The sequence below is a fragment of the Marmota marmota genome, unplaced genomic scaffold (genome assembly GCF_001458135.2).
Source record: "Marmota marmota marmota unplaced genomic scaffold, marMar, whole genome shotgun sequence".
In the NCBI taxonomy this organism is placed as follows: domain Eukaryota; kingdom Metazoa; phylum Chordata; class Mammalia; order Rodentia; family Sciuridae; genus Marmota; species Marmota marmota.
The window spans coordinates 14,429,600-14,454,927 of NW_025999932.1; the positions used below are offsets into that span (position 1 = coordinate 14,429,600).

Here is a 25,328-nt window from a genome sequence, read left to right on the forward strand (position 1 = left end):
ATGGTGACTTTAATGAAGGTCACACAGCTAGGAGCCAGGTCCTTTTCAAGCACATTGTCCTCCTCACTTTAATCAAGAGTGGTAACAGCCAAAATAAATTTCTAGTTACCTGAGAACAAATAAATGTCTAAAATCTAGAAGGAACACTCATGAGGTGTCAGTGTAAACATTTTGACGTTGACCTCCATTGATAAGCCAGCCTTGTAGAGACCCCTGCCCGATGGAAACTTCCCCTCCAGTGCAAAGGCTTATAGAATCCATGGCCTATGTAACTGCAAGAATGGATTTTATACAAATAAGAATTCTCTAGTAATTGTCTACAAACACACATTTCCCCAAAATACTCCACATCTTTTGGGGTCCGAGTTCCTCTAGAAAAGGGCTGTTTGGAACCTGCCCATCCTGAGTCTCTCCGAGGTTGCCCAAGACAGACTCTGTGTAAACCACAACCTCTCTTCTCCTCTGCTAAGCTTCTCCTCACACTCCCTGGCAGGTGTCATAGGACTTCCTACCTAAGGCATCCCACAAGATTTACAAAATAGTGGCAGGGGCCTCCCAAATAGTGACAAAAGTAGAATGGGAAAATTTAAATTTTAAGTGTGTATTTCCATGTAGAAGTTTTGTGGAGAATACCAAATTTAAGAAACTAAAATATACAGTTTTTTAAATGTTGGGAGCTAATTCTAAATTGCTCTTCTGTGGCTACATTAATAGATTAAATAATGCACTATCTGTGTGTTATGATTTATTATTAGGGTAGTTTAGAATTCTATAAACTATATATTAATATATATTATTGATCACTTACCATGTGATGAATGCTTTGTTCTTTTTTTTTTCCCCACATTTTGAGACAGTTTTGCTAAACTATCCAAGCTGGCCTTAAACTTGTAATCTTCCTCAATCACCTTGAACTGCTGGTATTACAGGTATCTGCCAGTGTGCCTGGCTCTGTTTTTTTGGTTTTGGTTTTCGTAAGATAAGCATGTCACAAAGATTTTATTTGAAAATCGTTCAAGGGTAAATTCAAAAGAACATATGTGTGTGTGTGTGTGTGTGTGTATGTATAAATAAATAAATAAATATATATATATATATATATAGAGAGAGAGAGAGAGAGAAGCTGTAAATGGATAGCATGCCTTTATTTTTATTTGTTTATTTATTTATTTTTAATGTGCTAAGGATTGAACCCAGTGCCTCACACATGCAAGGCAAACACTCTACCACTGAGCCACAACCCCAGCCCCAGAAGAACATATTTAGGTAATAAAGAATGATGAAATGAATTTATAAATAGATGCAAAACCAATCTTTTTTTTTATTCTTCCTATCTAACTGAAATTTTGTATCCTTTGACTAACATTTCTGCAATATGCCATTTTCTTGAATCCTGTTGGTGCTCAGAAGCAGGGGGTTATCTCTGTTATTCAGAGGAATCAACTGCACCTTCCCACAATCAGAAAATAGCCAGGGCCAGGATCAGGCTCCAGAACCTCACTCTTTTTTTCTCCTCCTTTTTTGTGGTAGTCGGGATTGAACTCAGGGGTGCTGGACCACTGAGCTACATCCCCAGCCCTTTTTATTTTGAGACAGGGTCTGGCTTTGAACTTGTGACCCTCCTGCCTCAGCCTCCAGATGGCTGTGATAATAGGAGTGCAACATCACACTTGGCTCCAGAACCTCACTCTTGACCTCTTCAGAGCCACCTGCCTCTGTCAAGGTGCCTCAAATGATCAGTGAGTTATCTTCACAGGAGTTCTAAGTCTTGCCAATTATTTGTGGAAATTTAAAAACCATCCAGAGTATGACTAAATATAATGTTAGCTAAAGTAAATTATAATTTAAAAGGAGCGTTTTATGTCCCCAAATTTACATAGTGCAGTTCAAAAACAAATATATTACTTAGCAATATCAATGCCATTGATCTTCTCCATTACTGAGGATAACTGGGGGTTAACCTGGCCTTGATCTTAAGTGAGAAGTGATTTGCTGAGTCATAATACTCACAGAAGGCACGATAACATGTTTATAAGCAAACTCTAAAGTCAGCAGAGAGAGTGTACTTTAGGATAAGAAATCCTAAAACAGCAAATACTGTCCTGAGATTCTTCAGGATAGAGCCATATGGCTAAGCTTAGCCAAGAATCTATGAGGATGTGGGCATGTGCGTCTTTGTACCTAAGTAAACATATGAAGATGGACTTGTGCAAATACGGATTAGGTCATTCAAAAGTGCATCTCACATTGTATTCAGAATACTCAGTAGCCTACTTGAAAACATTTTAGAACAGAACCAAATTTGGAGGACGACTCATAGAGGACAAGAGGGGTCACATAAGGAGTCTCAAGAATACCTAGTTGATGGTTTCTAATTGTTAATTCTCTCAAGCTCAATACTATGACACTGGTGACCAGAAATTAAGAAACAAAATTACAAAGGACTTTAAAAAAATGGTTTTATGCCAGGTCCCTTTCAAACTTTCATTCTACTTGAGAGCCAAGTGTCATGAAATTATCATCAGATGACTAAGTCTCCAACATTACATCCAGTTCTCTATAGTTAATCTTTGTAAACTGTGTATGATAAGGTATTGCTGTATCAATATACTCTGCATAAAAGAGCTAAATTTTTTTGGAGTGTTTACTATGTACTAGGTATGATTCTATCAGTTGAAATTTACTATTTCATTTAATTCTCACAACCTCTTATTCTACAGATGTGGGGCACAGAGCACAGAAAGCACAGGTAACTTGTTCAGTGTTGCACAGCTAATAAGTGGCAGAGCATGGGTTTACCTCCAGGCACCTTGGATCTGGGTCATTACTCTTAAACAATGTGCTATGCTGTACCTCCTCCCTATTCCCTTAACTATATCTCCACAAGCATGTTGCTCCCAGTTCAGGAGAGATGCTACACAGGGTCCCACATCACCACCAACTTGCCACCTTGCTGTACATGTCGTGTGGCCTGGACTAGCTGGGAGAGATTCAAAGTTAGCAGCACAGGGTCTGCACTTCCAGATGCTCCTGGTCTGGCTTGAGAGTCAGGCCAATAAATAAGCAGGTGGTAATACCCAGATGGATTATGATGAAAGCACAAGGAGTCAGGAAGCACCCGGAAGCGGCACCTCACCCAGAAGGCCAGTCCTGAAGGATTCCTGGAGGGTAGCTGGCATGGGAAGCGGGTAAGAGCTAAACTGCCAGAGAGCAGAACAAACCGATAGGAATAGTTGCTCCACACACTGGTCAGTAAGAACAAAATAGTCACCAGACACCTGGTATCCAAGCAGAATCTTTAAGGCCTATTAGCATCCCAAATGCATCAGAGGAATTCTTGTGATCGGAGATGGCCAATGCTACTTCTGAACAAAGTGACAAAATAACACCTTCTTAATATTTAACAGTTACATCTGCCTTGTCCTTAATACTTGGCATTCATACGGAATCTCCTATCTAAGAACCCAAGAGCTCTTTACCAACATTAGCTCATTCTCCAAATAGCCTCATGAGTACTGTAATCTTAAGCAAACATTCATAAGGTAATAAATAATAAGAAGATAGAAGGAAGAAGTTAAATAATCTTGGCAAGGTTGGCTGGTGTGATTGGTATTCTTCTCAACTTCACCCAGGAATATCTGTGTAAGTAGGCAGCAGCTATTTTTTTCTTTTTTTGGTGCTAGGAATTGAGCACAGGCCTGGTGCATGCTAAGCATGTGCTCTACCACTGAGCCACACTCCCCACCTGGAAGTCATACATTTCTATTATCTATTAAACAACCACAATGGTGAAAGATTTTTATCTAAGTGAAGCTTAAATCCTATAGAAATCAAATATGCCAGGAATGAAGCGTGTTCCGTGGTTTTGAAAAGACAGAACACAGAGAAGAGAGGTTAAGAACTAAACACGAGACCACCTGGGTCAAAATATTAGGGATGAATCTCATGTACAGAGAGAATAAATCTAAGATCATGAGGTTGCTTCTTCAAGTACGCGACTGGTTAGGTGCTCTAACTTGGCTTGATTAGAAAAGCGGTCTCTTTACGTCAATCAATTCTTGCTTGGAACAGTTTATTGAAGAAAACAAAGCTAGATGTGCAGGAGTTAGTGGTCTGGACAGCTGAGTGGCAAAGGGGAATAATGTGATCACCTTGGAATGCAAGCCCTGCGGGGGCACCTCGCATCACAGCCTGCAGGAGGGCAGGGTTTTGTTTTGTTTTTAGATTTGGTGGGTTTTGTTTTAATAAAAAGGAAGAAGTTGGCTTGAAACAGCCTAAAGGGGAAAATAGAGAAATAGTTTTCAAGACTCTACAGATGCCCGTGCTGGAACCATCCAAGAAAACATGACCATAATGTAAAGAAAGGAAGCAACACAAAACAGGAGGAATGGGCACACAGCAGAGCACAGGCCCATGAGACTCTTTCAAGACTGCGATTCTGTCAAATGTTACGTGGAAAAAAAAATCTTCACAGATCCACAGTGGGAAAGGGAGGTTTTAGAATAAACAGCCATTGAACACACAGCACATAGCACCACTGCCAAAATCTGTACTCCAACTCTGCACCAAAAGCCACTCGTGTTTTTCTTATCAGCAAAGCTCCTACTGAGTTCCTTGCACACGGTGAGAAACTTGTTGATTAGCTCATTGTGTTTTTTGTAACTTAGGCCACCGAGGTGTGCTTCATACAGGAGTGTCCTGGAAATCTGCAGAGAAGATCCAATCAACACACTGTAGAAGTCTTAGGAATATAAAAAATCGACGGCAGCAGCAAGACGACAACCACACTGGGAGATCTGAACTGTCTTCCAGCACATTAGAGGATTTGGGTGTCAGAAAGTAATTCAGATTAGAACCTGTGGCGAATGGCATCTTTCAGTGAGCCACCCAAGGACCCAGACGCTCAGGCTCATGCTGGGCACACCTTCCTGGGCTGGAGGGGGAGATGGCACTGGGTGGCAGCTGGGTTTTGTTAAGATGAATGTGTGATGATAATGGAAGAGGAGAGTGCACCTGCCTCTCTGCTCCCTCCTCTCAGAGCTTGCCTTCCTCAGACTGCTAAGATAACAGAAAGGACTGGCTCCAGTAACTCACTTCTAGGCACTGGGCCAGGGGGAGAAGATGGAATTGAAAGAAATGTTTTCTGACCCCAAGGAACTTACTTAATTCATATTCTGGTCAAGTAAGACATCAAAAAAATAGTAAGAACATTCCTACAGCTGCATCTTCCAAACCCCAGCTCACCGGGTTGGCCCAGCCATGAGTTTCAATGCCCCCATGTATTCCTCTCTTAAGTTCATGAACAAATGCAACCAGACACACTGGTTCTTAAATTCTACCAAATGCCACCTAAGGAAGTGCTGTCCCCTATAATGCACTGAATCAAAATCTTGCTTTAAAAAAGATATTTCAAGTCCTATGAAACAAATAGCCAATTGTAGTTTGTTGATCTTCTAAATTTCTATTATCCTTTCCTCTATGAAAAGGTGACAATAAAAGAAAGCCAGATGACAACATGTCAATTAATTTGTTAGTTTTCTTTATAAAAGCCTGTTTATTTAAATGAGGTCTTTGAGCTGGACACAGTGTCATATCTATAATCCCAGCAGCTTGGGAGGCCAAGGCAAGAGGATCCCAAATTCAAGGCCAGCCTTAGCAACTCAGTAAGGCCCAGGCTCAGAATTAAAAAAAAACAGAACTGGGGGTAGAGCTCAGTGGTAGAGCACCCCCTGAGTTCAAACCCCAGAACTGCTTAATAAATAAATATTTTTTAATTCCTGTGGGTGTCATTTATCATTTGTATGCTTTTCTACTATCATGATAATTAGAATTTGATCATGTTTACAAATCTCAGACCCTGATAATCCCTTGATCCAACTAGAATTTAGATTATGGAAGGCCTTTAGGTCAGTTTCCAGGACCCAACCTATTCTCAGTACACAGGCTCTTTACAAAGTCTGTATTCTCCATAAGATACTGATGTGAAGGGTTCTTTGTAAATATCAACAGTTTGAAAGCAGTGCCAGTTTTTGTTTTGGTTTGGTTTTTTGAGATGCCTGGGCTGGCCTAGAAGTCCTAAGCTCAAGCACTTCTCCCACCTCAGCCTCCCGAGTAGCTGGGACCGCAGACTCACACCATTGTGCCGGACTACAGTGCCATTCTCCTGAGGTCTAGCTCTTGTACTTTTAATTATATGGAGTAAGTTGGCAAACTGTATATGGCACAGAATCTAAAATCCTTAATTCATTAAACTAAGAATCTTAATGGATAGCTAATACAACTAGAGCTAAAAAAGGGTATGTGGTCTGTGACAAACCTGTACACATACACACTTGACCCTTGCAGCAACTCTATGAAAGGGATGATGCTATCATCTCTATTTTACAGATGAGAACAAATGCAGAGAGAATAAGCCGAGAAAGACAAATGCATGCTGAGGGGCTAACTGTGGCAATGGGATAGTTCAATGTAGCACTAAGAACTTGGAAACCAGCAAAATCTCTCATGGTACATAATTACTGAACTGTATTTAATCAAAATCAAACAGGAGACTAAGCAATTCCAAGGACACCAAACTGCAGTAGGCAACTGAGCATACCGAAAGCACAGGAAACATACACGAAGACAGGTTTCAGTTTTTGTGCATACACGGATTAGCCTAGACCTTTTAAGGAGGGTCATATGAACTTTTGGGGTGGGGTACTAGGGCACTTGAACTCAGAGACAGTTGGCCACTGAGCCACATACCCAGCTATATTTTGTATTTTATGTAGAGACAGGATCTCACTGAGTTGCTTAGCACCTTGCTTTTGCTAAGGCTGGCTTTGAACTCGCGATCCTCCTACCTCTGCCTCTGGAGCCTCTGGGATTACAGGTGCCTGGCTCATATGATTTTTAAGATGCAGAAAAAGACATCCTTAATAATTATCAGAAAACAAAAACAGTGACCTCAAAAAGATAATCCAGAAAACTTAGGTAATGTGTTTGATAAAATAAACCATGAGAAATATGATTTTGTAGTGCATTTGTATCAAACCCTGAAGGAAAATGTATCATTTAAAGGATACTTCATTTAAATATCATTAAAATATTTCTGATCTTCATTAGTATAGTTTCAGATATCATCTCAGTGTGTCATGTGTTTTTGTTCCCATTTAGTAAAATTTCTAAATGAAAACTAACTTAACGTGCAAAAGAGACTCACTGATTAAAACTATGTGTGGCATACTATCACCAAAAATTATGAAGTGGAAGATTGTTGTAAATCACACATTTTATAGCAAGTATTTTAGAGTTTGACTGTCTGGTTTGAATCATGGTTCAATCAGTTTACTAGTTTAGTTCAAGTTCCCTTAATCACCTTACTTGACCTCTTCCCTCAAGTTCAAAAAAGGGAGTCCCAAGAAGACCTATGTTATAAGGATGTGATAAAAATAACATAGTAGTATTTGCAATGCCCTGCTTGCACATAGTAGGGGCTTGATGTGATAGCTATTTTTTTCATTGTATTTCACAATTTGTGCATTTCCTATTTGTAACTTAATCACACTAAAAACAAAATTAGTAAAGTTAGAAGATTTCTAAGTCCACTAGAAAAAAATAATGTCCACTTGGTCAGTTATTTCCATAATTTACTTTTTAAAAATGTTATAACGTTTGATCTGAAAGCTGTACGATAATTACCAGTCTGGTTGATCGCAATACACACAGAGACGCATGCAGCTTTTGGCAGGTGATCTGAGCATACTCTCATGTATGACAAAAGATTTGATCTAAGATTATTTCTGATTTGGTATGTCTGGGGTTTTCCCAATCCAAAGAAATACACCTAAAGAAACCATAAAAAGCAACAGCCCAAAGCTTAAGGACAACAACAAACAAACCGAGCTCTTAATGCCAAAGCACTCATCTGCAACTGAGATCAGCCACTCTCATCCGTACCACGCTGCTGGAGCAAGTTTTTTTAAAAACTGTGCATCATGCAGTTTCCTCATAAAGGTAGATGTGGTGGAGCTTGTCCAGGCAGAGCACACTGACCAGGCCTGGAGACTAGCACCTGGCAAATACTATTTTGGATAAACAAAAATCCAGGCAAGCTTTTGATTTCCCATTCTCACACCTCATCACTCTTTCCTCCCCGTCTCTCATCTCTCTTGCATCTGACTTGAATCTGATGATGTACAGTAGATAAAGTCCATCATTCTCAACTCTATACCTTGAGCTCTTTAGAGACAGCCACTATGTAATGAAGTAGTCAAATACATCTTTTGTCAACGGGGCACATAAATTGAACCATGTCATCAGATACCATTTACCAGTACATTGCATTTTCGAGTGCCGTATAGGAAATTCAGGTCTCTTAACTTAGGACATTAAATTTATATAACTTCCTGCAACTAGAAATATACAGACCAAGAACACTTACTTTTGCTCCACATAGTGAGGATCAAAGAATTCCGTTGTGATTTTGTTTGCATACAGGGAACAGCCAGTCATTGAGCACAGCCCTAAAACGCATCAGAGGGAAGCCCTGTGGTTAGTGTCATCTCATTAACATCATGAAGTACCTTGTTTGGAAGAAAGTTACTCTTTACCTGACAGGATGAATACAATCCCAGCCAAACAAGCAATTTTAGCTTTGGCTTTATCTGAGCCTCCGACTTTGGTACACTTCATTCCAAAGAGTGCAAATATGGAACCAAAAAAGCCCAGGCTGACAGCAGCAATCATAAGTCCTCTACATGCCTGGATATAACCTGCAATTAGAGTAGGTCATTCACGTTAATATTGAACATGTGGCTATCGGGGGAAAATCCTCATTTTACATTGTCATTCTGGATGATTGTTCTGTTGTCCAAAGGGAGAAAAAAAAAAACTCAAGGCAAGACAAGCAAGGAAAGAGATGTCGCCTACCTCTATCAAAACTCTCTAACCCCTTTGCATGTCAACCTTTTAAATAGATACTTTTATGGTTTTGACAGATAAAATTATAGAATTTATAATTAGGTAGCAAGACATTCCAAAGGGCCAAACCTTCCAATATCAGTGAAAGCTTATAAATGAGACTAACCAGAATACCTTCAAAAACCATGAGGAGTCTAAATCAAGAAGTATTCTAGTGACATATTTTTTATCAAGGCACATAAAGTTGGGCTTTAAAAAGCATTGTTTGAGAGAAGAGTAATTTACAATTATTAAATGAACTGTTTACATGTAAATGGATGCCTTTAAAGTACCCTGAAAATGTATTCTGTTAGTTTGCTGGATCAGCTCTCCTGCACATTCGTTTTCTTATTTCACATATTTTTATTTGCACAGCCAGGGTGATGGCAAATTTCAGCATGGCTTTTGTCCAGGTTCTAACACATTTTAAATTAATATGACTTAAACTTTCACCACTCAAGTCATTTTCATTTCAGTCTTAAATGGTGCCATATTTCAATCTGAAATAACGAGACTAGCTTGTATTAAATGTAAGCAAATATTTGCTAAGCAAATGAGCACACGCATCAGGTTTATGTTGGAAATTAAACTTTCTAATTGGAAAAAGCTCTTAAGATAAAACAAGGCATTTACAACTTTGCATTCAGGTAAAGTTGACAATAATACTGAGATCATTATAATCATAAATTCAGGGAAGTGCTGATGGCTACAGTCCCATGTTTCTTTGGAAAAGAATGAAAATTAAAGTTAGAATCCTATTCCTAGGATCCACTTTGAAGAGCAAATAGGAGCTTCTCTACCTACTTAACAGGAACACAATTGCAGGCTACAATGACAATGACTTCTATTTTATAGTGTGAACTACTTCTATACAGGAGAAATATTCACTGATGCTGAGCCTATCAAAAAAAGCAAAAGAAACTTATTTTTAGCAAAACGGGATAATGGAGGATTCTTTTGATAGCAATAATCATGCTCAGGGCTCTCTGGGTCTCTGCTGCCAAATACTCAGCTAGCTCTATTTTAAACTTTGACCTGGTGAGCAGGCTGAAGGAAGGCAGAGAAAAGAGGCCTGCCAGTCCTGAGCAGGAGTAAAGAGAGTCTGCCAGGATAACCCAAAGTGGCTCATCATTTACACAAAACTACTGGCATAGTGTAGTTTATAATTTTTGAGAAATTCACTTAATCTATGGTTTTGAGTTGTTCGGGATAACTCTAAATGTAATCATCAAATGGAAAAATAGAGGGATTATGCACACATGCATGTATACACACACACACACACACACACACACAGAGTAGTCCTCCACTTATTGCTGTGGGGTATGTTCCAAAACCCCCAGTGGATGACTGAGGTACTACTGAACCCTGTCTATACTGCTTTTTCCTATATACGACAGAGTTTAGTTTATAAATTAGACACAAGAGATTAATAATAACTAAAAATAGAAAATTATAATAATTTACTATAATAGTTCTTTAAAACTCATTATTTCTGGAATTTTCCATTTAATATTTTTGGACCATGGTTGGCCTTGGGTAACTGAAACTGAGGAAAGCAAAACCATGGATTGGTGGGGAGACCACTGTGTGTGTGTGTGTGTGTGTGTGTGTAAAGAGAGATATACACACACATATGTATACATTCCTGGAAAACTTTATCATATACCATAATTTGCATTTACTTTAGTTACAGGCTTTATTAAAAAGGCAGATGGTCTGGAATTTACCAAAGGGTTAAGTTTTACAATCTGGTCATTCAGAACAAGGAATGCATTTTCCCAGATGGTAAACAGCGGTTAAGAGTCCCAGGCCAACTCAGTCAACCCTTAACATGACAGGGAAAATAAAAGTAGGCTTTTCACTTTATGCAGTCTGTCATTCTGAGCTCTCCCATTTCAGACCTGCTCTGGTCTCTTGGCACAAGCATGAGAGGAGAGATGGACCAAGCAGATTCTGGACGGCCAACCCGTCTTTTGCACCAGCTGGAACCCTGCTGTCAAGCCAAGGCACCTCTCTGTGCATGACCACAGTGGCAATAACTTGCTTGTGTTCTGCATAGACAACAGAAGGCCCCTCACAAGGACAACTGTTAGCCAGATTTTCTGAAATGGGGAATCAAGAGCAGGGGATAAACTGCACCTATCATCTGCAAAAGAAATCAGGTTGTTGGTGAGCCTGAGATTCTTAAAACGCCCATGACTTGGATCTTCCAACAAATTTTCAGAGTTTATCTTTTGCAAGGCACACAGACCTCTACAACCTAGCATTTTAATAGTTCCTAAAGGCAAAACTTATAAGTAACACCATCAAGTGAAGTGGTAGTAAAAACCTGGACAAGGAGGCCATTATTTTTGACAGGTCTAATTTACTGACACCGTTAATAGCTAATTAACACATTAAAGTGCTGAAGCATGAACATATTTACTTAGGAGTTTTCTGAAGTATAATTTATAGTTAGTTCTTCTGGGAGAATGAGCAAACATTCCCACCAGCAAAATAAATGGCAAACAACCTGGCTGAAATTATTCTCAGCTGAGGTTCAAGTGGTGCTTTGAAAGAAAAATGGATTAGCAATGAGCAGAAATCACTAACTCATTCAACCTTGAAATTTTCAAATTGCAACTTTACACTAGTGAATTCTGCTGCTGGAGGAAATCTTTAAGCTGTCCCTTAAAAGAAAAATGTTGTCCAAATGACATCTTCCTTATTTTCAATTGCAAACCAGCAGAAATGAAAACATCCACTTGGTGGAGGCAATTCACTAGTAGCATCTTTGTTAGTATTCAAGGGGGAAAAAAAACTTTTTGTTTTTTTTGTACTAAGACTTGAACCCAGGGGTACTAAACATTTCAATCACATCCTCAGCCCTTTTTTATATTTTATTTAGAGACAGGGTCTTACTGAGTTGCTAAGTGCCTTGCTAAGTTGCTGAGGCTGGCTTTGAACTCACAATCCTCCTGCCTCAGCCTCCGAACCACTGGGATTATAAGTGTGTGCCACGATGCCCAGTGGAAAAACATACTTATTATACTAGTAGCTTTGCAAATCTTTTGAAAGACAAATGAATGGCGGAAGACAGTAACTTTGAACTTCAGGTCCGGTGCTTCTATTTACCTGTGGAATGTCTTTGATTATACTACTAATCTCTCTGTTTTCTCATCTGTAAATAGGGATAGCAGTGTTCACTACAAAGGATGAATAATAGGAGCAAAGTGTCTGATGAGTAGCGAGAAATTCATCAGTCATCCCTTCCATAATACCAAGATCGATTCTAAGCAGAAATGAGAACTGGATGCTTAACATGGCATAACATTCAATCTAGACATTTAGCTTCACTAGGCCTCATTTTCCTTATACGCAAAACTGGAGCAGTAATGATACCTCCTGAGGGTGGGAAATCAGAGCTTTGACCTCAGATAGGAAATTCAGATAATGATCCCATCATCTGCCCAAGAGGCTTGTTCTTCCGTCTAGCACAGGAAGAGGGAGAGACACAAGCTTTCTCTCTTCCTTCTTAGGTTCTTTTCCACCAAAAGTTCATGCCTGGTTTAAGGAGCAGACTGGGCTTCTCAGTCCTGTGGCCACTGTAGCCCAAATTTGGTGTCTTTCTCCTGCCACTTCAAAGGCAATGTCAGGACCAGCATCCAACAGATGTGCCTGTCCTGGGAGGACAAGGCAGCAAGTTCACAAGCAGAGGGCCCCTGCTCTGGAAAGTCCTACTTCCAGGTGGGGGAAATCAACCCCCTGCATGTGAAAATGTGACTTAATCCTCCTGGGAGACACAGAAAAGCACAATTATCATTTTGCAGTAGGAAATGCCCACTTAAGCCACAGAAGGCAGGGTCAAGGAAGAGATAAATGTGATCTTGTTAAAAATTTCTAAGTTCTGTTAGTTAGGACATCAAACAGTAAAAAGATAAGCAATGGGAGTGGGGATGTGGCTCAGCGGAAGCCCTTGCCTAGAATGCACAAGACCCTGGGTTCAATCCCCAGAACTGCAAAAAAGAAAAGAAAAGAAAAAAAAAAAAAGACAAGCAATCGTCTGAGGTTGCAACATGCATATGGAATCAAGGAGTGACAAATCACCTCAATCAAGAAGAAACAACAAAACCAAGGTGTAAGATCTGAGCAGGTAATTCAGAGAGAAAGAGAAAAACAATACATGATAAGATGGTCAAAATCACTGGGAATTGGGGAAATACTAATTAAAATGATAGGGTGATCAGAGCTGTCACTCATAACACTGGAGGAAAAAGTCAATGGTGAGAATGTGGAGAAGCAGCTTTTCTCTCTCATTAGTGGAAGGAGATTTGGCAGAATAAACTGAATATCAAAATGCATGGCCTACTGCTTGGCAACACCCCTGCTCAGTGGGATAATCTACAGAAATGCATATGCACACAAAGAGGTGAAGATAATGAATTTCAGTAAAGTTGGAAAGAGTCCAAGGTCCACAATGGACAAATGGTTAAATAAATCAGTTTACCCAGACTAATGAATACTATGCAGCAGTTAAAAAGTGTCATTTCCATCTTGGGAAGATATATTATAAATTTTAAAACACTGCAGAACATATCATTTACTCTTTTAAAGTCATTTTGTACTCACATGAGCACACAGGAAAGTCATTTGCAGGTCAGGTGGCATATGAGTATCACTCATCTGCTCCACTCCCAACCACCTCTAGGACCTGATGATAAGGCACTATGCCCTCCCTCCTCCTCACCACCCCACCTGCCCCAAATCAGGGAACCACTGCTCCTCACATAGACATATAAGGGAAAACTCTACCATTCTGCAGTTAATAATCTTCAATGCATTTTGCTTCTCTCTGTCTCTCCATTGTTCCCCAACTGTCCCATACAAGGAAGCATACCTCTTTGGTCTGCTATCTTGGACCACAATAGAATTACAAATAGAAGAATGCTCCCTGGACAGTAACTGTCAATCCTACGGTTGCCTGCATAAACCACAGAAACAAGAGCCCGCCTGTTCATCTACCTGGATGTGTGCTCTGCAAAGCACAGGAAATTCAACAGCAATGCTAGGGCATAAACAGTGTTCTGGCTACTTATTTTACACAACAGGACAGACCCGGTACCACCCTTCTAAAACCAGACACGTATTCTCTTATACCAGGTTCCATCAAATACTGGGTTGAGCAACAATTTGCTTTTCATTGCAAGCACTGTCTCAGGGGAATCGAATCTTCTTTTATTTACCCAGCTATGCAAATAAAAACTGCAAGCATGGTAATAAAGGAAAAAGCCTCAAATCTGGAAATAACACAAATGACAGTTTCTGCCAGGAGCCATGAAGTCACTTGCTGCAAAACCCTGGAAGAAAGGAGTCCGAACTTGAGCATTGTATCAGCGAGACATCAACTGCTCTCTGGAGGCTAAACAGAAAAGGTTTTCTGTGTCGATCTACCTGTGTGGTACAATGCAATACAGTACACAGCCTGGTTACCCAAACCAACGTGGGCGAACGTTCGCTCAGAGAGAACGCAAGGAAGATCGCGACGCACACACGGAGGCTGGGATGCGGCACTTGGTTCCCAGCACTGCCCACCCTCTCCTGGCGCTTCATCGGGGCATAGGCACGGGCTATTTATCTTCCCAGAACTTGGAAGTGTTAAGGCCTATGCAGAGAAGTTTGTAGAAGCGACTTTAAGGGAAACAAGAAGAACCTGCAATATGTTCCTTTTTCCCCACCGTGCTTACTTTTAAGAGAACCAACGAAACAGCCAAAGGGGGCTCTGGTCAGGCATTCTCGCCTTTTAGTGATACCATTTTAATCAGAAGCCAGCTTTTTGTGGGGAAGAGGAACAAACCCTGTGAATTCCTTGCCCTAACTTTCCGGGGGAGACGCAGGGACTTTCCGTGTCCTCAACTCTTCGGACCAAAAACGTTCCGCCACCCTGACGCCTGAGTCACCCCATCAGAGCCTGTCTGCGGTCCCGGGCTCAGAAGGCGCCCCCACGGGACGGACACCCGGGGGCAGCTGATCCTCCCCGCTCCCTCAGACCCTCGGGGCAGAGCGGGCCGGGTCTCCACTCAGGGCGGTGGGGCCAAGAGCGCGCCCGGAGGTTGGCCAGCGAGGAGCGCGGCCAGGGGCGAGGGATGCAGACCGTCCAGCGCCAGCATGGAGGGGAAGTCCTTGCAGTTGGAGACGCCCGTGGAGTCGGTCACGCACGTCTTCCACAGGTTGGCCCAATAGGTGGCGGTGGTGATAACCGTGCCGTCGATGGTGGACACCTTCCAGTAGTCGGTGGGCAGCGTGGAGGACACCAGGACCCAGCCGGAGATGGAGACCATGAAGGCGATGATCTCCGAGGCGGTGCTCGCCATGCCGCAGGATGCAGCCGCGCTCGCGCCGGCTCTCGCACTCCCACTCCGAGCCGCGACCCCCGCGGGCCGGGCCTTGCGACTCCGCCTCCAGACGCTGCCTCCGCCCCCACCCGCCGCTTCCGCACCGACCCGGCGCTAGGGGGCGCGCGCGGCCCCGCCCGGCTGCCCCGGTAGGTCGATCGCGAGGGCGCGTCGGCTGGGGAGCAGAGGGATCCCTGGGCGCTTCCCCTGGGTTTTCTTCAGCTAACTGGCCCGCCGCCCGCTGTCGGGAGGAAGGCTGGTTTGTGCGCCCGCGTCCCTGAATCTCCGGCCCGGGGTGCTGCGGAAAACGGCCCTGTCATTAGAGCTGTGCAGAGAAAAGACTGGCAGCCAGATGTGGACAACCTGCTGGCCGCCCCGCCCCGCCCCGCCCCGTCACCTCCATCCACCCTGCCACTTTTTGCGGGGAAATAGCCTGGCTTCCTGAGCACTGTGTAAAAGCAGGGCAAAAAGCCTTCTGAGTGCTCTGAAAGGACACGGTAAGGTAATGCAGCCTCGGTTTGCTGAACTCTAAATGTCTGCGGGCCACGCTTGTTTGGGTCACCCGGTTTGGCTCATCAAGGAGGGATCACGGTGCCGGCTCTGGCCCTGCCTTGAAATTTCTGCTGTTCTTTTTGGGTCCGGTGGTATGCGGAAAGTCATCGTAAAGAAGTGCTTGCGGGGCTCAAGCCTAAATTCACGGTGGCAGCAGATGGATAGCACGGACTCCGGGGAGCTTGGCTTCAATCTTGATATGAAATATTGCAGCCAGCAGCCGCAGTGCTGGCGACCCCTGCTAACGCAAGCACTCTTCCTAGACGTGCACCGAAGTCATGCCCTGATCCCCCTTCCTGCTCCCAGCGTGGTCAGTTCTCTGAAGAGGTGACTGTCACAGTGCAGTCCCTTTGCTCTGTATCTTGTTTGGCTTTTTCCAACCACCAACTTTGGCGCCTAATCGAAAACTACACTCCTTCATTCCTTCATTCCTTCACTGCTGTCTTAAGGCAAACATAAAGATCAGGGTGTACTTCCAGCCCATGAGGTCACGAATCTGGGCATAAATCAAAGAACAAAGACACTTGCTTTATTATGCGTTATTATTTGTCCACTTAAAGTTCTCGCAGTTCTTGGTATGACCTTTTAAGATTCACTTCTTACCAAAAGTAACCAAAGGTCCAAAACCTATAAATCAGTCTGCTTCAAGAAACTCGTTCCTAACGCTCTGTTTTCGCAATCTTTATGCAGGGATACTTTGGTTCATTGTGAAGAATTTAACTCCCCCCCCTTTTTTGTCTGTGCCCCCTCCCCTTTTAAATCAAATGGATGCAGAATGAAATTAAGGTGACTAGGTGACTGGGATACAATCACCAAGACTTTGGTTTGGAAGGACCGTGAGTGACCACTGGGACATGCTCCACTCAATACAATTATCCCATTTTTAGAATAATTTCCAGCCCTTGCTCCACCAAGTGTTTAGCACATGCAAGGCTTTCATTCTGTTTTGTTTTGACAGCACTTTTAGAAAACTTTCCTTTATATTGAGCCCAAATCTTTCTCTCCTTAACTTTGACCCAAATGCCACAATCTGAGCTCTGAGGCAACGCAAGTGAGGTCTACTCATGCAGCTGTGGCAACAGGTAGGTGGTGTGTGCTTGATCAGTCTCCTGGCTGTGTGAATGTGACCAGGGTGGAGATGGTTTGCTTGGTGGGAGGCAGTTTCTCTATGGTTCTGCTCTTGGTCTCAGTTTGTCCCAATGAGTTGCTTTGGGTTCACTAGTGGGTTAATTTAGAAACAAAGTTTGGGAAGCACCTTCCTAACCATTTCCTTATCATCTTCCCAGACATTCAAACCAGTCACCTTTAAGGAGCAAATGTCTTCTCTTCTTTTGTGTGATTTGCCATAAAGTGCTTTAGTTTCCTGCCCCCTGGCACATTTCCACTGTTACTTCAGTGCCATATTTCTTTCTGAACCATCTATTTCCGATCCAATTTGCTATTTAGAAAACATAAATCATTAGCTGGCACATTCCATGTGGAGTTGCCTAAAATTAAACATGGCACAAAGTTTGTACCACATTTTTTGGCTTTGTTTAACGGTCTCTTTGTTTGCTATATCTTGCTCTTGGTAGGTACTCACTAAATTTGTTAATGATTTCTTGTTTTTACAGACAAGAACCTGGCTTACTTTTGATTGGGAAAAAAAAAGTTGAGTATTGTGACCTTTAGGACTCAGGCAGTTTATAACTGGTTGCTTATAAATTCCACTGTTTGGATCCAAAGCCACATTGGTTTTTTTGTTCTTGTTTTTATTTGGTACCAGGGATTGAACCCATGGTGTTCAACCACTGAAGCACATCCACCCTGTTTTTTATTTTTTATTTTGAGACCAGGATCTCACTAAATTGCTGAGGGCCTCGATAAGTTCAAAGCCACATTGTTTAAAAGAAAGAACTGTGACGATTGGTTTGGTGTTTTAGACCAGACTCCAAAAAGCTACTATCTAATGTAGTTCTACCCATTGCATTTTTAAAAATCCATAAGCTCAGGCCATCACTGCAACATAGCTTCCAGAGGAAACAAATTTTGAATTATAACCTGGAACTCCAAGAAAGAATCCTAACACCTCACCACCCTGTGGAATCACCACACCAAGAATGCCAGAATCTCTGGGGAAGCCTGGTAAGGTGTTCTTAGAGCTGCCAATGCAGAGCCAGGCTAAGAGCTACAGCTCTGACTGATTGAGGTTTATATATATACATGTATAAAAACAGTTAACTTAGCATAAAGAATGATGTGCATTATGGAAAGAATAAATATTAATCTTTGATGAAAACTTTAAAAAATATTCTATTACTGCAGAGATTGTAACACACAATTTCAGTTTAAAAGAGGTTATAAATACACAAGCAACCCATAAATTAAGACCTGGATGGCAATACTATTAGTTCCTTTGCCAGCTAAAACAGACTGGGGTTGTCATGCCTGTGGGCATGATTAATTTTTCCTTAATCTATTGTCCTTTTTATGAGGTTAAACAATGTAAACTCTTTTTTCTTTTTCTTCTCTAAAATGTACTGCGTATTTACAGTAAAAGTTACATTTTAGAGCCCATATGTGCCTGACCAAAGAATGAAAAATGTTAACTTTCTTTAATACTTAAAGAATATCATGTAATGAATCAAACATTTATTTTAAAATGTCTTATATCTTGCCATTTTCAAACCACATAATCCAACATAAGAATGTTCTGAAAACAAAATAGACCAAATAGAAAAGTTTTTTTTAAAAGAACTAATGTATAAATGGCTTGTTTCACCTTAAGATTATACGGTCCCAAATAACCTTTGCAGTTAATCTGCAAACTGATTTACAGAAAGTACCTTTCAACTGATAAATACTTCCTTGTTTTCTTTAGGATTGAGCTCACTGAAAATTTTATATAACTATCCATAACAGATTATTCTTAATTTCTATATAAAAGTGAACAGATTGAGAAAGCTGCTTTCTCTAAATTAATCAAAGGAGTATCTTAACTATAACTTGATCTTTACAAATAGCTGCAGATTTTTTTTCACTGTGAAAAACTAATTGATCCATAAATTAGAAATTTTTACCTGATGATAACATAATGCCATGAAACATATTATGCTTTCCACTTTTGAGACCTCAGAATTGGAGGTTATTTCTCTGGCATGATTGTGATTGTTAAGGAAAAATAGAGGAATCCCCCCACCCTCCAGAGTTGTTCAATAGGAATGAAAACCAGTTTAGCCAACTGAACAGGAGATTTGCAGAAATTCTTTACTTGAGATTTGGTTCGCCTGCCAAACAGCACAGGTGTGCGTTTCAACAGCTCAAGGATTTTCTAAGCATCAAATTTGGTTTCAGTATACATTAGCTCCTTCCTAGATTCCAGCGAGGTGGGGTGCTGCTAATCAGGTGGGAAGGAACTGAAGTCCTGGTAATTACTGTATTAACTAAAAACAACAACTGCCCAGGAGCCAAAGATTGTTCCACCAAGGTGAAGAAGACATTAAGACCAACACTAAGATATCAAAAGAGCATATCTGTGTTCTTCTTCTTTCCATTTTCCCATAACACTCTTAGTTTCTGTATTCTGTACATGGGTTCTATGATATTTATAATCTTCTTAGTATGAAAACTTCAGACTGATATTAGTAGTTAGGAAATAAACACTCTTATCATTGTTTATATATAAATGTATATGTTTATACACTTTTTTTTTGCAAATTATAAATAAGCAGTTGCCTTATTTCGTCATTTGTCAACCTCTGAGACTGTCCTGTGTTGGAATGTTTCCACGGGCCCATTACAAGTTGATGCCACTTACCGTGTGGATCTGCTTTCCTACATTCATTTGAAACACACTCACTCTCAGTTCTGAGCTAACTTAAGATCATCTAGGTTCCTCCTGACCCCTGGAGGGTTCCTCCTGAGCCCCTAGACAGTTCCTCCTAACTGTCTTTCGATTCCTAATAAACTTAATCTAGCAGACAAGCACCAGGGAGAGGAGCAAGCATTTCCCTCTAGGTCCTCACTGCCTTATTTTCTATCCACTGTCTCCCTCCTTGGCTATGTTAGAAGAGGGTGTATCGATAGGGGTACGTGGAGAAAATGTTTGAAAGGTTTGTACATGTAGTCTTATTTTCACTTTTTTTTCCCTTGATACTGGTGATTGAACCCAGGGTCACTTAACCACTGAGCCACATCCCCAACCTTTTTTATATTTTATTTAGAGAGAGGGTCTTGCTGAGTTAGGGCCTCACTAGGTTACTGAGGCTGGCTTTGAACTCAAGATCCTCCTGCCTTAGCGTCCAGGCATGTGTCACCACCCCACCCTTTTTAATATTTTATTTTGTGACAGGGTCTCACTAACTTGCTTAGGGCTTCACTAAATTGCTAAGGCTGGCCTCAACCTTGCAATCCTCTTGCCTCAGCCTCCCAAGCCATTGAGATTATAGGCATGCCCTACTGTAACTAACTGGCTTATTTTCACTTTTTAGTAAAATTAGAAACATGCTAAAGCAAAGAAGTTCAGACTGTTTATGAAAGAAGGTGAGGTGGTGGAGAGGGGACAGACAATGGGCATAAGAGAAAATCCTAGCTCTGTATCGATTGGTGCAGTCCACCTAACTTGGTCAACATCACTTCTTCAACTATAAAGCAGGAATGAAAATAGCTCCTTTAAAGCTGTTGTGAGGATTAGAGGCAAGGCATGTAAAGGTTTGGAATGTGGTGGATGCTCAGTAAACAACGGATGTCATTCAGTTGACTCATGCTTTTCACTTCCCTGGGTCTTTTTAAAGCTTTAAAATTCCATTTTCCATAAAAGTGGTATTGATCGGAGTTAGACCCACTTGCAGTAAGTAAATATGGATGAACTGTGCTGCAGATATTCAAATAAAAAGGCAGAAAGTGTTCAGTAGAGTGCTAACAAAGGAGAGGTTGCTGCCAAGGGTGAGAGCAGAGGGAGTGGAGGCAGGAGCAGGGAGACTAGGCCAGGAAGGCAGGTGGGACGGGGCAGGGGTGCCTAAGGATGAGAGGCGGAGTGAGGAAAGAAGCTGAATTCAAAAGGTCGAGCAATCCTCCTGCCTCAGCCTCCCAAGCCACTGAGATTATAGGCGTGCCCTACTGTAACTAACTGGCTTATTTTTACTTTTTAGAAAAATTAAAAACATGCTAAAGCAAGGAAGTTCAGTCTATTTATGAAAGAAGGTGAGGTGGTGGTGCTCTTGTCCCAAGAGTAGTGGATAGACATACAAGTACCAGACAAGTGCTAACAGAAATGTAAGGAGAAGTTCATAACCCACTTGAATCAAAGTGTGGAATATGGTATGTCAAGAAATTTGTAATGTTTTGAACAACCCACAATAAAAAATTAAAAAAAAAAAAAGAAATGTAAGGAGAGAAAAACGGCTAAGAAATAATGGATAAAGAGGTGGGAAGTCAGAGGTGGATGAAAGACAGTAGGAAAAGAGGAGAGACCTCTTACAGCCCTCACTCTTCCGCATTTTTAGGAAGGGGTAGTAAGCCACACAGGTATTGCCTCTCACCAAATGGAGAGACTTTCACCTGTCCCTGCCCCTCAGTGGAACTGGAGCAATGCTTGTTCCAAACTACTCAGGAGTCCCAGGTGTACCACGTGGCTCACTTCATAGGAAATTAAAAATTAATTCTTTCAGGATCAAAAATACATGGTCTTATAAAAACATACCATAAACAAATCATTGACTTTTCCTTCAAAATGTAGATCTTCCCTTACTTTCATCTAATAAACATTGATATTGGCATCTTTCAGGTAAGTGGCCATCCTAAGCAGATGTGTTCCATCCACATCTACTGGGTGTAAGAACACACCAAAAATGAATTAAAACAATTTTAAATAACTTGATTTACCCTTAGTTTTCATCAGATTGCTTGTATCATCAGAAGTATTTGAACAGGGTACCTAATTTCCTTATTTCCATGTGAGTTTAGATTTTGCAGTAGGGGAATTACGGTTCACTAATACTCTGTTTAACAGTGTCCTAGGAATTGCTGACCCATTATATCATGGGTTTGGTCTTTTTTTTTTTTTTTTTTTTTGGACTAGGGGATTGAACCAGGGGTGTTTAACCACTGAGCTACATCCCCAGCTCCTTTTTTGAGAGGTAGGATCTTGCTAAATTGCTGAGGCTGGCTTGGAACTTGGGATCCTCTGCCTCAGCCTCCCATTTTGCTTGGATTGTAGGCTTGTGCCACCACCCCCAACTTGGAACATTTCTCGTAAAGTGAGTGTGTCTGTGTGTGTATATATGTACATGAGTGTGTGTGTGTGTGTGTGTGTGTGTGTGTTGGGGTTCACCTCCATGAGCACTTGCTCACACAACTCTACAGTTCATTTCTCTTTTGCTGTCATTTCTAGAACAGTATTAGTCACCATTGAATCAATTCCGAGTACAGTGTTGCACGCCTGTAGCTCCAGGTGTCCTTCCACCCGCTGTGAATATGGTGAACAAAACAGAAGAAGCCCATGCCCAATGAGGCTTATGATCCCCTGGGGAGACTAGGAACAGGTAAGAATTTGGTATCATAGGTCACATGTGCTGAAGAGAAAAATAGCTGGTGGGGGCTATGAGGTATATAAAGGGGGTGTTTTTAAAATTTTAATTAGGTGGCTAGGGAGCCGTCTCTGGGAAGATCACTTTGTGGTAAAGACTTGAAGAAATGAGGGCATTGAGCACGTGGAGAGCTTTAGGCAGAACATTCCCAGAGAGAAGAGCACATTGAACTTGTCCCAAGAGCAGCGGAGAGGCCACTGGAGAGGTCAGTGGCTGCAGCAGAGAGACTGAAGGAAAGAGTAGGAGAAGAGGACAGAGAGGTAATGGGCCTCGTATGTCTAACCATGTGTGTGTCTGTTTTCCTGCATGTACTGCGTGTCTACATGTGTGCATGTGCCTATGTGTCTGTGTGCCTCTGTGTGTCCATGTGTGTCTCTTGTGTGCGCGTGTGCATGGGTGTGTGTTGGGGTGTAGGTTTGTGTAGCTCGCACAGTCCTAATAACAGCTTGTACTCTGAGTGTGATGAGAAGACGCTGGAGAAGGGGCGTGACATCTGACGTGTTTGGGCACTTCTCTGAGGACAGCCTGGAGGGAGGCAGCCTAGAAGCAGGATGGAGGCTACTGCAAACCTCCAGCTGCGTGGGGAGGCAGCTTATCAGCTGGTGATGTCTGTGTGGTTAAAAAACGGCCCAGTTTGGATATATTTTGAGGGCAGAGCTGACAAGATTTGCTGAGGAACTGTGACATGTGAGACAAGCCAAGGAAGACCCCAGGGTCTGGGCTTCTACTCTAGAGGGATGCAGCTGTCTTTTACCGAGATGAGGAACCCTGTAGAGAGGCAGGGATAGGGCGGCCTCAGCACTTCTGTGGGAAACCTGTGGGTGTGAGTTCCAGTAGACAATCAGGAGGAGACGCCGAGAAGACAGCTGAATCTGCAGATCCACAGAGGGACCTCTGAGGGCCACCTGTGGTCGGGTGGTGTGTGACATCGGGAGACTAGTGAGATCCAGGGCTGAGTGGAGACAGAAACAAGATGGCCCAGGGGCCGTGCCCTGACTTCTTCCTCCATTTCGCAGCCAAGGAGGTGAGGAGGCGTGAACAGAAGAGGGGGAGAAGGCATAGCGCCCACAGGGGAGATCCCAGGGCCAGAACCCTGGAAGCCACGTGAAGAAACTGGATTATGGAGGAAGGTGTGGAGCCCAGCCCTGGTGAGACGGCCAGCTGCAGGAAGAAGAGACCATCTAGCCCTTGGTGGCCTTGGGGAGAGCTCTTCAGGTAGAGAGGGTGGGAGCAGGTTCATTGACAAGAGAGGGAGAGGAGGAGATGGAAGAACAGGCAGCCTTCAAAGGGAGGAGAGAGAGGTTTGGAACCTGGAAGGCAAAGTGGAGCTGTGAAAAGCATTTTATTAAGATGAGAGAAATCACAGGTTAGGGCCTTCTGGAGCTTGGAGACTGGAGTATGGTGTCCACGCCAAGGACCACACATGGCCATGGCCCATTCCATGCCTGGCTTCTCCCACGGAGTACACCCACGTAGGTTAGCTCCCCTAAGAAAAGAGTTCAGATGCCGCTTTTCCTCTACATTTATGTGTACTTGAGTTTGTGCTAAGATAAATCCCTTAGTTTGACATTATTTAAAAATCAATATGACAAACATCTTATTGTTCTAGAATTACCAGAGTTAGAAAGCACTATTTAATTCAACATTTTCAAATGAGGAAACTGGAATCCAAAGCGACTTCTTAATGCATATGAAGTCATAAAGCATGTATTGGGGTATTGTGTTAACTTAACACTTTGTATACCTCATTCTTCAAAAATGTGTGGATTAAAAAATCATCTGAGCTGGGCACAGTGGCGCGCGCCTGTAATCCCAGTGCCGCGGGAGGCAGAGGCAGAGGCAGAGGCAGGAGGATTGCGAGTTCAAAGCCAGCCTCAGCAACAGCAAGGCACTCAGCAACTCAGTGAGATCCTGTCTCTAAATAAAATACAAAATAGGGCTGGGGATGTGGATCAGTGGTCAAGTGCCCCTGAGCTCAATCCCCAGTACAAATAAAAAAAAAAAATCTGAGTTTAGTGCTGAAGAAAAACATGAATTTGAATAATATCTAAAAGTTGAAAGCTATCATATTTCTCCTCAAAGATATATTGATGCTGATAAAATACAAGTAACTCACTAGGTGTTGTGGTTCAAGTTCATGTGGAATCATCTCTGTAAATGACAGATCATGAAAATGACGGAACATGAAAAGAAAGGAAGTCATAATAGAGCTGATATGCCGATGATATGGCAAAGCCTAGACACACCTCTCTTTTTGGTTCAAAGCAATAGCTGTTTCTATGCTTAATGTAGGGTTTGCGAAGAAATAATAAAAAGAGCTAGAGAACAAGGTTAGCATCGTATTTTGCCTGGGATTATTTCAAGTGCCACACCTCTAGGATGTCTCTCGTATTAATCTCTCTGACAAAGGAATAGACCCTGTGTCAAATACTTCCTCACCATACAGTCTGTCCACCTATATAACCCTATTGTGTTAAGCAGTGTTGCTTTTTCCAATCAGAGCTTCTTTTGAAAGATTATATTGTAATTTTTTGACACAGTTAATCAAAGCAGCCAATGAAATTAAGCAAACCAGCATGTTCTGTTTGTCCTCAAGTTTCTGGTTTATAACTGTTCAGGAGAAATGTAAAGAATAATATGCTGTTATTTCATGTTAATTTCCAAATGTAAGCTGGGCATGGTGGTGCACACTTGTAATCCCAGTGACTTGGGAGGTTGAGGCAGGAGGATCACAAGTTTGAGGCCAACCTCAGCAACTTAGGGAGACCCTGTCTCAAAAAGTAAAAAAGAGGCTGGGGATATAGTTCAGTTGTGTAGAGCCACTGGGTTCAATGCCTAGTACCAAAAACAAACTAATAATTTCCAGATGTAACTGAGAGGATCAAGTGAATTA

At 42.0% G+C, this 25,328-nt stretch overlaps 1 protein-coding gene and 1 long non-coding RNA gene across 7 annotated transcripts in view; one reads left to right on the forward strand and one right to left on the reverse strand.

Moving 5' to 3' along the window:
* Cldn10 (claudin 10) overlaps positions 1–25,328 on the reverse strand; it is a 103,153-nt gene that overhangs the window by 6,923 nt on the left and 70,902 nt on the right. For 4 of the 6 annotated variants that reach the window (XM_015484154.2, XM_015484153.2, XM_048800745.1 and 1 more), the window contains exons 2-3: positions 8,595–8,756; positions 8,426–8,507 (exon numbers count right to left, since the gene is read on the reverse strand). In XM_015484154.2, the coding sequence (XP_015339640.1) occupies positions 8,426–8,507; positions 8,595–8,756 (244 nt within the window). Of the gene's footprint in view, positions 1–8,425; positions 8,508–8,594; positions 8,757–15,076; positions 15,378–25,328 lie in introns of those variants that run through there. The other 2 variants (XM_048800746.1, XM_015484151.2) reach the window with 2 other exon arrangements.
* LOC125616083 lies at positions 15,444–24,317 on the forward strand. The gene is made up of 3 exons (XR_007346699.1): positions 15,444–16,951; positions 22,240–22,390; positions 23,452–24,317. It is a non-coding gene; the product is annotated as an uncharacterized LOC125616083 (long non-coding RNA).